The sequence below is a fragment of the Patagioenas fasciata genome, chromosome 17 (assembly GCF_037038585.1).
Source record: "Patagioenas fasciata isolate bPatFas1 chromosome 17, bPatFas1.hap1, whole genome shotgun sequence".
Lineage (NCBI taxonomy): Eukaryota > Metazoa > Chordata > Aves > Columbiformes > Columbidae > Patagioenas > Patagioenas fasciata.
Genome location: NC_092536.1, coordinates 11,824,745 through 11,838,075, shown reverse-complemented (window position 1 = coordinate 11,838,075; position 13,331 = coordinate 11,824,745). Strand labels below are relative to the sequence as shown.

Genomic DNA, 13,331 nt, shown 5'->3' with positions numbered 1-13,331 from the left:
CATTTATTTATTTATAGCTCTAGCATGAGAATTTGAATATTAATTTTATGCCAGCCTAAAAATTACTTTGGCATTCTGACAATGCATAGCAAAAATGTACCAAAGAGAGCAGTTAATGTAAATGAATAAGCTAAAATTATTGAGGAAGAATTTTTGAGTTATTATTTGGGTGATTACAATGGAGCTTGCTGGGCTGAAAGGTTATGTGTACTTCAAATGGGTTTTATTTATGTGTGACAAGATTAATTATTTTTTCATTGTGCCAAAGTAGAAGTTCTTAATACAGTAAGATGTTTAATACTAAATGTAGGCAAATGCATCCTACTAGCTCAAGGGGGATGCAGACATGGGCTGTATTTGTGTGGGACAGGTACACGTCTTAAGGGCTCTTACTTTTCTTTGGTATTAAACTAATGTTTGGTTGGTTTCATGATGGCTTTATGTGCTTGTCTATTTTTACTTTCAGGCTCTTAGCACAACCTAATAAACGGTTTAAAATTTTGCGAGAGCAGAAACCAGTGCAGACACTGAACTACCTTGACTCCTTGCCTCTAATCCAAGCACCTGGAGAAGGCTTGGGAGATGCCAGTGATCCTTACACTTTTGAAGATGGTGATATCAAGTACAGCTTCACTGGCAATAAAAAATGCAAACTTGGGGCTGAGAAGGATCCTTTGAAAAAGAACAAGGTAACATGTGCATCTGGAGTCTTTAGCATTAATGTCCTTATTGCTCTACAGCTCTCGGGAAGACACAAGCCTGTTCCACAGGTCAAAATCAGAGAGACTTAGTATTTCATTCCTGCACCAGCTCACAAGAAGAAAAACCTCATTTCACTGTAGTGTTTTTGAGCTGGTATTTGCTCGCATCCCTCCAAACCTGTTTGTATATGAAACACTGCTGTTGCAAGGAATTCTTCCTGTTTAGATATATTCAGCTTGACCAGCAGCAGGGTCCAGATTTAAGCTAAGAAATACAATATTTTGAGCCTTATATTTACTTGTAGAGATGAAAGTATTTGCTGGGCTTTTTCTTCTTTCTCTGTCTTGCTTCAGCTTGACATATCACCTCACTGCAAAGCTCAGAGCTTTCCAGCGCAGGTTCATGTTGCTTCCCTTGGGCAAAATCAGCGTAGCCTTCTGCTGAGAGGATTTGTGCCAGGGATGCTATGTTGGTTGGAACATTTCCTTAGAGGTGTTCTTCTGTTTGATCACCATTCTTTGGTCATCACCTTCCCCGTGATGGAGAAATAGAGGTTGCTAATTACATATACTAGCTATCAAGGTTAACTGTCGTTTATGGAATCCTTTGTAAATCATACACAATGTTACTTCATGGTTTTTTTCTGATATGTAGATAAACAGCTTCTCAGAACATTGAATCCAGAGCCCTGAGTTTGGCTTGATGTAGGAAAACAGTTGTTCTTACATAGCTTAAATTAATATCTGTGGTTTTATATAGTCAGAAGACGGAATTGGTACCAAGGAAATCCCCACAACGGGTCATTCTACACCAGTTCCTGATGGAAAAGATGCCATGTCTATTTTCAGCTCTGCTCCTAAGACTGGTGAGTAAAAGCTCTTTAATTCGCTTTGCAAAGCAAAAATACTCAAAGCTATACAATAAAATGTGAAAGGAACAACCAGATACTGAACATTTTACTGTAACACGAGAGCTATAGACAGCTACTGAGATGGAAAGATCTTGATTCTGCTTGTCTTTGTTATAACAACATGACGTTTTTTTAGTATATTAAAGCTGAACAGTAGCTGCTCTCATTCTTTCCTGATTGACCTTTGGTGCTTGATTGAAAATTGACTGCAAGGCTATTTCTAGGCTACATCATTGAAAAAGGGGCTCAGTAGTTCGTGCTTGTCTCCTGTTTAGAGTGAAAAGTAAAACTGAAAGAAAGAGGTTTTGTGTTTCTTAAGCGTGGTCCCATTTTTAATGTCTTTTCCCTTTCTTTTTGCTAGATACCCGCCAAGACAATGCTGCAGGCCGAGCAGGCTCCGGTAGCCTCACCCAGGTGACAGATCTGGCTCCATCACTTCATGATCTAGATAACATCTTTGATAATTCAGATGAAGATGAGCTTGGTGTAAGTCTTTGTAGGAATGAGTGTTCTGTAGACTTGAAAAACAGAGGAGGAAGAGGATGGAATCCTAGTGGGGAGTGATTATCCCTAATAGACAGGAGAGTGTTGAGGTAGGCAGGCTTGGATTTAACTCAGAAGAGTTAGTAGGAAAGAGAGGTATCCTTTCAGGGGATCCCTCCGAGAGAGATCGATCACCACTGTGTGTAATTCGGGAGTATCAGGAGATAATTTAAGTAACATCCAACCTTGTGGTGTCGGACACTTTCTCAGTCATGAGGGAACCTGTATACAACTGACTTGCTGACTTGGTCACTGCGTAGACAGCCTATACGAATACTTCCACAGGTGAAGCAATGTAGTTGCTTTATAAATGCATTACATGTAGTTTCATGTCCTTAGCTTCTGTCAGCATTTTGTGCTGGTTTGGGAGTTACAGAAAAGGTCCTGGTTTCATTAACTGGTGATTTGTTCTCTTACCTTGTCTGAGAAGCTGCCGAAAGAAAAATAAATTCAACCTTACTGAATGTCAGCAATTCTCTGAAGCGTGTTTCTTGCTATTCCTACAAGCAGTTTATTTCAGTGCAAAGAGGAATAGTTGCTGAATATTAGGAAATAAAAAGGAAAAGCAGTTTTACATGAATCACCAGGAAAAAATAAACAAAACACATGGAAAGGCAAAGAGTTGAATAATTACTATTTTTAAGCTTAGTCTAATATCGCCATAATAATATGCAAGGTGATGCTAAACTGACTGATAGTAGATAGTAGTATTTACAAGTCTAATGTCTGGTTTTTGGTGGTACTTTTCAGTACACCAGTTTACTTACCACTTCTCTCTGTTCTGTGGTTCTGTACCAACTGCCCCTAAGATGTCGCAGTTACCGTGCAAATCTATGGGAGGACTGTTCTGTCAAAATTAAAAATGGGCTTTTTCTGTGAAGCTGGCCTGGACACACCTCATGTTCTTCCTGCCTTAAAACCTCTATGTCTTGAGTTGTCCCCTCTGCTCTGTTCATGGCGTTCTCACTCTGAGTCATATTCTCATTATTATCTTAGAGTAGTCTGAGTAGTCACATTAATTCCAAGCTCGATGTTTGCGATAACATTTTCAATGTAATTTGTGTGTATATAGATACATATGCTTATATGTATGTATCTATAGGTACAGGGGGATGTATAGACTTTTACATTTGTTTGTTTTAGTGTTGACAGAGAAGAAAATCCAGATTCCTTTTGGGGGGAGGCAGAAGGGAGAGTAGCAAAGTACACTTCTTTCTTTCTTGTGCAATCTCATTCAGAGTTTTCAGAATTTTGAATGGCTTATGAATTCTAATAACTTGTGTATTTTTAATAAGGTATGTGTATATTCTTCTTTTAGGCTGTATCACCAGCTCTTCGGTCGTCAAAAATGCCGGCCGTAGGGTCTGAGGAGCGCCCCGTGGGGAAGGATGGTAGGACAGCAGTACCTTACCCACCAAGTAAGTAGCAACAACTGCTGACCGATTTGTTGACAGCTAAAATTTCCTGATAGCTACCATGCTGCCTTTATGTAGGAGACTTACAACATCACTTTCTGTTCTGTAATTACCAGATGCCAATATTAAAAGAAGGTAAGCAGATTTTAATGACAACAGCGGATCATAATATAGACATACATTTTAATGTGCTCTTCTTTCGACATTATTGTCTTAGATTGGAAGCAGGGGAGGGATTTGTTACAAATCTTCATTTCGAAGCTATTTCAAATCACTTTCAGGGTGTCATTTCTGTCGAGATTGTGTTGTATGCATGTGTGAGAGCAGAAAGGTGAGAATTTTTGGTATAATACTAACCAATCAGACTATGAATTACAAGTTACTTAGTGGTGGGAGGAAGAAAGTTTGATTTTTGTGTCTGCTATAAGCAGAAATCAAATATCTCAGCAAATCATTCTTTAATGCCTTCTCATTAACTTTAGCTGCTAATGAGAACAAATTGAGGAGAGGAAAAAACCACTCTGAAGGAGATGAGTCAGAGTTTTATGGACCCATAAAAGCCATGCTGATTTACTCAAATGTACAAGTCTGAAGTATACAGACACTGGATTTTGACAGGTTTAGTTGATCCATAGCTTTTTAAAATATGCAAAGCTTTTTCAAGCATGACACACATGAAAATGAATAATGAGAGTTAGCCTGTTGCTGTAGGGCTGGGGGATTTTTTCTAATTAAACTTTTTTATGAATCTGCACTGCAGAATTTTGCTAACTGGAGTAAGCCTGACTGTGAGAAAATTACATCCTGTAGAGCTGTATGAAATAAGTTTAATAGATGAACTGCACTTCGGATGTGTAGCTGTCCCCTTGCCACCAGCTGTCAGGGCATAACAGTGTCTGCAGGGAACTGAAACAGTGCTGTGTTTCACCAGGGTGGATTTCCACAACACAGTGACTTCCAGTCAAAAATCCATCTGTATTTAGTTAGGAATTTTCCATAATCTTTAGGCTGCAAAAGTTTTTGAATACAAGCCTGTGTTTGTGTGCTGTCAGCTCAGGTTGAATGTATGTATAGGAATGGGAATGGAATTGGGCACTTAGTCTGACAGAAAAGGTATTTAAGAGGGGACACCTATGGGAATTTACCCTTCTCAAAATGCATTTCTACAGGGAGTTTTTGATTGTTTTGCTTAAAGAAGAAAAATATACAATGGGTGATTACATTGTGTTCATTTACTGAGAAGTAATTTAGGGATTTTCCTGGCTTAATGTCATGTAATGCACAATTGTGATTTTGTGGCTTCTTCTGACACGTGTCTCTTTTGGATGCCTGGCAGATTGATTCTTAAGCAAAATTGCCTGTGTTTGTGTTAGCAACAGTAGCCTGTCTCCTCTTCAGGAGAGATGTCGCCATGGACCAAAAGAGACTCCAGTCACTGTGTCAGTGGAAAAATGCAGCTAAGTGCATGCGAATTCCAAAATCATCCCAATTTAGGCCTTGATATCAGCTCTAAAAAAGGGAAGAAACTACTCCATATGTCCTTAGTAACAGTTGCTGGGGTGAACTTTGCATTCGTGTCAATTACTCTCTTCTATTATGAAACAGTTTTTTGTTGCTGTTAAAATTATACATAGGATTTGTGTATCTACCAGTTTGCTGTTTCTGCTGAGCAATAAGCTCACAAAGTATCCCTAGGAATGTTTGCAATGTGTTCCTTGGAGTTAACTTTCCTCTAGGATTATACTGGTGTCAGAACTCCAGTCAACCTGTAGAATCTTTGCTAGGTTTTAACTGATGAAATAAGAGCTACAATTGAGTCAGTCTCTTCTGTTTTATTGGATTTCATTGAGAATTTGTATTTTAATGGTTAACAGTGTATTATTTTATCATGTTTAGCTGTGGCAGATCTCCAAAGGATGTTCCCAACACCACCGTCTTTAGAACAACACCCTGCCTTCTCCCCAGTAATGAGTTACAAAGACGGGATAAGTTCAGAGACCGTGACCGCCCTGGGAATGATGGAAAGTCCCATGGTCAACATGGTTCCAACACAGCTTGCTGAGTTTAAAATGGAGGTGGAAGATGGATTAGGTAGCCCTAAGCCTGAAGAAATTAAGGTAACATGCCAAAAATGTGGTATTTTTTAATCTTGTCTGTGTTTTGATATTTATAAACAAGTCACATGTGGTCTGTGTAGCAGACTATTTAACAAATGTGAACTGGATCCATATAAAGTACATATCAGTCTTTAGTTGGAAAAAAAAATTCTTCCCTAGTAAAAGAGCTTTTTAATTGTTGTCCTGATTTTAACTGTAGGTATTTTTCTTCTTGTAATTTTATGTTTGTAATGGTTCTGGGTGTTCTGAGGAAGCAAACAGTATTATATGTGAAATGTACCCTATGCCTAACAGAAAAAATGTATATATATGAAAGAACATTGTACTTGTGACTAAGTAGCTGTTAAATGATTTATTTCTTCAGTTGGTTTTCCTGTAGCACCTTTTATGTGTAGCCGCTCCTTGCTGCCAGTCCCTGGGGACACAGCGAGGGTAAAATTGGTGCATGTGGAAAGGCTGCCTTTTTCTCTCTGAAATGTTGCCTTTTTTGGTTAGGGTTGAAAATCTCTGAGAAAGCCCAGGGGTTGAACTTGCTCTGTTTCTTCTTCAGCTGATGTTACTTCACAAGTTTTAAGGCCAGATGGGACCATTCTTATCTGACTTTCTGTATAACACAGGTCAGGTAATGTCACATAGTTACTCCTATATTGAGTCCTATAGTGTATCTGAGTAAAGAACTATTTTAAAATGGGGACTCTACTGCTGGGTACTAGTACTCACCTCCCCGACTTTACATATGGGGATGTATCCATTTTTCCATAGCATCACATAAAAGGACTTAACATAAGCACCTAGTGTACATTGATTTGTATTTCATCGTTCCATCTTTAGCACAGGTTAAGAGGTAGGATAAAATCATTCTGCCTGCTTGTGTGTATTCTGCATTACTTAACTTTTTGGGCCAATTTTTGTCACTTTTGTCAGAAGTTATCGTTATCATATTTCCATGCATGTAGCCTGAGGGTTTGGTTTTTTTTAATTTAAAAATGCGCATTTCTGTGTAGAAATACACATCACCTTGTTCTGCAGCAAGCTTATTTGTACACAAGCAATGAAAAGGGAGATACACGCTATATAACTCTGTTATCCCAGTAGTCTCCAACCCTTGTTTTTATAGCTTAATTCTTCTCGTTCAGGTCCACCCCGTCCTTAATCTGCCGGAGCAGATTTCAGCAGCCATTCCTCTCCCCAGCACCACCTCCTTTCCTCTCATTTTGTGCTCCTGTGAACGCTGGAATTAACTGAAAGCGTATTTTTAAGCATCTGCTTTGCTGAGAGAGCTATACACGGAAAGACGCAGCACTTGCACTTGCATGGATGAGAAGTGGCTATATATCAATATAAGAGTACTGATATATGCACTTATCTTGGTATAAATGATTTAGTCAGCTCTGAATTAGTTAATTTTCCTGCATGGCAGTAATAGTAAAGCTTAGGCAGACAGGAAGGAAAGCACGGGCAAGCCACAGGGTGACTTTCTCCATGAGAGCATCCAGTTTTGGCCCCGTCCCTGGGGGCAGTAAGAGAGCTTGTGTTTGGGGGTTATGTCTCTGTGTTATGATAAATGTGTCTGGTCAGAGCCAGGAGCCACCAGCTCCCCGGGCTGCCCGTGACGCTGACACCTGTGAGGGGGCTGAGCTGCTACGGAGCTTTTACACACAGTTCTGTTGAGAGAGACTGTGCAGGAGGGGCTGGGAGTTAGTGATCAATGCTCCCTCCCCAGGCCAGGGAACCACCCGGTGAGGCAGGTGTGGGCAGCATGGCCACTTGGGTGCTGCAAGAACTCTGCTTCCTTCTGTCCTGACTTTGAAACTTGAAGCCATGATGAGAAAAGGCTTTACTGAAGTGCAGTTGTCCATTCACCTTGTATAGTTCGTGTATCTGCCAATTTTTATGTTATAGAAGTCTGAAGTAAGTTTTTTTACAAGGTTTGTAAGACTTAGCCTTGACACAGACCTTGTTGTTTGTTGGCTTTTTTCTTCTGTCGATGCAGTAAACAATTTGCTTAAGACTAGGATAATTTGGGCCTAGAAAGAAAATCTGTATTGGAATTTGTTGAGCTGGAAGTTTTTGAGCGGGAGCAGATTTTAGGGCATCATTGATACTGAAGATATTTTAATCTCCCTCGCAGCCATTTTAGGAGTATTAAAATACATATTTAATTCTGCCTGGTAACATTTCCAACAGCGCAGTCTACTTGCTTTTAAATGTGTCACACCTGCTCATACACACCAGTGGGGGAAACAAGCACCTAAACCCATTGCTAATCATTTTGAGAACATGTAAGTAGATTTCTTGCGCTGAGTATTCAGCAGCTGAAGATAGTGATCCACACATTGCTCATCTCTCAACGCTTTACAAGGTGCAAGGGAAAAAATGCAAAGATCTAATGAGATGTTACATACCGAATGTCTGAGAGAGACTACTGTTACTATTTTAATAATGATTTTTACTTTGCAGTAGTGCCTCAAAAGGATTAGCTCTTTTCTTCTGAAAGACACTTGGAGTAGCTCTAGAAACTCTGGCTGAAGTTCTTGTCATCATTCTCTGCAAACAAACATGACAGTTAATGAAAGTCTAGTTTGACTGGGCTTCGTTGATGTTTAATATTATGTTTACTATATTGCTTATATATAGTTACAATTTGGCATGTGTAAAGTGTCCACTGTTATTACTTGGCTTATATTCATCCCCAATGTGGGGGTTATGCAGAGAGGCTGACTTAAGGCACTTCAGTAACACTGTGCCTCAGCCTCTCCATTGTTACACAGAAATCTTGCAAAGAACAATCTTTTAAGTGCCTAAATTAGGTGCTTAAAGTGAGGTAGTGTGAAAATTTCATAGTGCACCGGTCACTTTTTAGACTAATTTCAGACAAGCTATGTCCAATCTAATTGTGAAATCTGCTGCCATTGGAGTCGTGTAGCATCTCAGTGTAACAAGGGGCCTTAGCTGAGTTTCCTTGAAGGAACTGCTGTTGAATGTTTTGTAGAATGAGTAAATATATGTAATCTGGGACAAAAATGCAGTTGTAGAGGGTTCCAACAGTACAATAGGTTTTAATTAAAAATAAAGAAATACAAAGAACAACCGTACTATAATGTTGTAAACCGTGTCATTTGGATGTTGCAGGATTTTTCATACGTGCACAAAGTTCCATCATTTCAACCTTTTGTGGGCTCCTCCGTATTTGCTCCACTGAAGATACTGCCAAGTCAGTGCCTCCTACCTCTGAAGGTACCCGATGCCTGCATTTTCAGGCCTTCTTGGGCTGTTCCTCCTAAAATTGAACAACTTCCTTTGCCACCTACAGCCACTTTCATTAGAGATGGCTACAAGTAAGTACGGTCTTGTAGGAAATTAGTTTGTCATGACCATACCTAAAACGGCTCATTACTTAAAATTTTTGCATATATTAACAATGCTTTAGTACACACCAGAACCATAAAGTATTTTAAACCTTTAAATGTTGTCATTGTCTCGGATCAAAAAAGTTCTGAGAGTAGGAACAGTTGAATTAAAAACAGCTTTTGGAAATTTTTGGTGTTAGAGGATGTGTCCACTGCACTCTTAGTGCTTTTAAAAGAACAGGAACATGTGATGCTTGAATTAATTGTGATTTCTGATACAGGAGGATACTGTAATTCAACATAAATGAGAAGTGTTAGGGAATAAAATGAATGCCTGTGACAGCTCTCTCCTCCGTGTTCTTGCGTTAATGCCTCTGAACTCTTGTGATTTAACGGAGCTGGTGGGATGTACATTATCCTCCCCTTTCTAAATACTAACAGAAAAGATGCCAAGCCTCTCTTCAGCATGCGAATGCTGTGACCTATAGGCAGAGACCACTATTAAATGTAAAAGCTTGTATTCCTTACACAGGTCTCCGATATTAGCAACGTCTACGGGAGAAATTCATTGCTAGAGATTTTGAAAGCTATCAAGAATTTGCACTGTTAAATTCATAAAACCTCTTCAAAGGCATAATAGTGGTACAGAGGTCTCCAGCTGCACTGCATTCATTTCTAGGGGAAGTAGCCTGTATCTTTAAATCAGGCTGTAAATCCTTCAAATCAGTCCTTTTCCAGCTCCAAAGGATCCTTCAGGGTTCTCAAAAGAACTGCAAAAAAGAAATTGTAAACCTTTGATTGTGCCTAGGGAGCAATTTAATTCCCAGGTTTTTTCGTAATAGTAACTGATTCACCAGGCCTGAGCTGGTTATTAATTTCAGGTATTTGTTGGGGGAAAAAACCCTTTCATTTTCAATATAATCCAATTAGAGTGAAGATTATTACTGCAGGCTTCCGACAGAGTGGTGATTGCCAATCAAGGTTTCTAGGTCACCTTTTCTTATTAGGCTGAGGCATTCAGTATGCTTCACATCCACAGCTCCTTCAAGCCTTTGTTCTTTCTATTTCCTCCTCTTGCTTCAAGTTGGACATACATCGATTCAGGGTAACCCTAACATGATTCTAAGGAATAAGGTCTTCACTGTTTTCCTTTTCAAGTCACTAAGGATATGTGAGAATTAGAATAGTCCTCCTTTTAAATAACACAAAATACGCAGTAAGAACAAACAGGAAGAAAAGCCGTTTCCCCTCCTTTATCAAGAGACTCGCTGAGTTCTTACACTTTTTCCTTGCCCTAATATGTAACAAACACATTTCAGTAAAAGTGAGCAACTTATTAGCAACTTGAAAACAGAAAAGTTAAAGACCTTATTCTTTTGATTGGCCCCATATTACCCGATTCTGGATATAACAAGTCATTCCAAAGAGAAGATAGATCTCATGGGAAAGTACAAACTGTTCTGTCACTTTAATTTAGCAGAAAATGACAAAAAACAGTAATGAAAACCAGTCATGACAGGAGATGACCCAAAACTGTAATTATTAGTGTTACTGGACTAAGAGTTCGTAATGGAACGTGTCACGTTGTGCTGTCGACTGCGTAATCCTAAATGAGGATTTACATGTGTAGGATCGGAAATACTGTTACCAGTTGCATTAGCACCATGAGGCAGCATCGCGGATGTGCCACATGCATGACTTCTGACAGCTGTTCAGATTGATAATTCTAAAATTAAGATTTCTATGTCTCTGAAATATTTTCCTCATTTCCACTAAGGTATATCTGTTTACAGATAGTTGTGTTTAAAACAACAACTACAATTTTCCCTAGAAGAGTTACAAATATTGCAGACTCATAGAGTAGTTGGGGCTGAAGGGACCTTCCCAGCTCATCCATCCCGCCCCTGCCACAGGCAGGGACATCTTCACCCAGCTGAGGTTGCCAAGAGGAAAAGCTCACAAGCAGAATGTCTGAAGGTGTTTTTCCTTTACTGCAGTTACCGTGAATCCTTTCAGTTCTCACTATCTCCTTGTATTTAAAATAAGTTTTGACAAAGTTAGTCTTCACAACCAACCACTTTATTGATGGCGTTTGACTCTGATTTCCTATATTTCTTGCAGCAATGTGCCTAGTGTTGGGAGTTTGGCCGACCAAGACTATCTTCAGATGAACACTCCTCAGATGAACACACCAGTGACGCTAAACAGCGCTGCTCCGGCCAGCAACAGCGGAGCAGGAGTTCTGCCGTCACCAGCAACTCCCCGCTTCTCCGTCCCTACCCCGCGCACCCCCCGGACCCCGCGGACGCCTCGAGGTGGGGGTACAGCAAGTGGTCAAGGATCTGTCAAATACGACAGCACAGATCAAGGTTCACCTGCTTCTACCCCTTCTACGACACGACCACTGAATTCTGTGGAACCGGCCACTGTTCAGCCCATCCCAGAAGCCCACAGCCTCTACGTCACCTTGATTCTTTCAGACTCTGTGTTGAACATCTTCAAAGACCGTAACTTCGATAGTTGTTGTATATGCGCCTGTAATATGAATATTAAAGGTGCGGATGTTGGATTATACATCCCAGATTCATCTAATGAGGATCAGTATCGTTGCACCTGTGGCTTTAGCGCTATTATGAACCGCAAATTAGGTTACAACTCTGGGCTCTTCATCGAGGACGAGCTGGATATTTTTGGCAAGACCTCAGACATTGGCCAAGCTGCAGAAAGACGACTGATGATATGTCAAAGCAACTTGATCTCTCAGATGGGAGAGGGAGCTAGAAGGACCCAGGAACCTCCCATGAGCCTCCTCCTCCTCCTCCAGAATCAGCACACGCAGCCTTTTACATCCCTCAGCTGCTTGGATTATATGTCCTCCAACAATCGCCAGACGCTGCCGTGTATGAACTGGAGCTACGACCGGCTGCAGGCCGACAGCAACGACTCCTGGGTGGAATGCTTCAACGCGCTGGAGCAGGGCCGGCAGTACGTGGACAACCCCACCGGTGGAAAAGTGGACGAAGCCCTAGTGAGAAGTGCCACTGTGCATTCGTGGCCTCACAGCAATGGTACGAGTCAGAACAGATTCTGTTTTTTCTTTGAGACTTTTATCAGCCACTAACCTTTATGTGGCATTTGATATACATAAAAGTATTCTAGAAATAAAGTATATTTGTGAAAGCTTTATAAATTACATGTCAAATACCAATATTCCAGTTGTCCTTAGACGTTGTGGTCTAAATTTGTAAAAATCTGTGGAAGTTCATTAGTCTGAAGGAGGGAGGCAGAACAAATACAAGTACTGAGAGGAGGGCAGAATTAGGGCCCCTTGTTTTTGGAGAACAGTATAAGCATTCAGCAGAAAATAACCACTCTGTATGAAAGCGCCACCAATAATCAAATATTACCTGTTTATATGCTGAAGTTGCTCTGACTTCTTATGAACATTGAAAGGGATGTGAAAGGGACTATGATGACAGCTTTATTTCAGTCATGTTTTCACAAAGTACCACATGAAATGTCATTGAGCTAATTAGGCAAAAGAACAATTAATCAAAAAATGCTGCCACCTCACAATAATTCACTGCCAATGCCGCTCTGTTGTTCGCAGTGCTGGACATCAGCATGCTGTCCTCCCAGGACGTGGTGCGCATGCTGCTCTCGCTGCAGCCCTTTCTGCAGGACGCCATCCAGAAGAAGCGAACGGGCAGGACCTGGGAGAACATCCAGCACGTGCAGGGACCACTCACCTGGCAGCAGTTCCATAAGATGGCAGGACGGGGAACCTACGGTACATGCGTTGGGTTATATGGCAGCAGCTAAAATGAATGCGTAGTTGGCTAGAAATGTGCACTTTCTTCTGGAAATACATATAACAAATGGGCTCTTTAGATAGCTTGTTTGTTTGTTTTCTTTTCTTTTGGGCTCTTTAGCTAGCTTTTTGTTCCAATGCTTTAAAAGGCATTCGAAGCACATGCTTGAATACCATAGCGGAGGTTTCACGCTTCCAGTTTGATGACTTTTTACAGAACGCAGAAACGCTGGGTGAGGATCACACTCGCTATCTGAATCTGTGTTTGGGCTTGTACTGAAACTAGCTGGTGTATAAATAACATGGAGAGAGGCAGGTGTTAAAATTGTACCAAATCATAATGGGGAAGAGGGGCTTCCTGAGCTATAAAAATACACAAAAAGCGGGCACGCATTCTCCAAAAAGAGCTTTGCATGTTCTAAGGGTTCCCATAGTCTTAATAAGTTTCAGTTTAAGTATCTCCTTGTTATAAGCGACAATTTT

The 13,331-nt window shown here is 40.5% G+C and overlaps 1 protein-coding gene across 1 annotated transcript in view; it reads left to right on the top strand.

The window, feature by feature from the left end:
- MED13L (mediator complex subunit 13L) overlaps positions 1-13,331 on the top strand; it is a 191,500-nt gene that overhangs the window by 153,438 nt on the left and 24,731 nt on the right. Inside the window, exons 11-18 of the mRNA XM_065851401.2 lie at positions 467-689; positions 1,462-1,567; positions 1,974-2,098; positions 3,474-3,573; positions 5,467-5,687; positions 8,820-9,025; positions 11,159-12,105; positions 12,648-12,827. Of these exons, the coding sequence (XP_065707473.1) occupies positions 467-689; positions 1,462-1,567; positions 1,974-2,098; positions 3,474-3,573; positions 5,467-5,687; positions 8,820-9,025; positions 11,159-12,105; positions 12,648-12,827 (2,108 nt within the window). The remainder of the gene's footprint in view (positions 1-466; positions 690-1,461; positions 1,568-1,973; positions 2,099-3,473; positions 3,574-5,466; positions 5,688-8,819; positions 9,026-11,158; positions 12,106-12,647; positions 12,828-13,331) is intronic.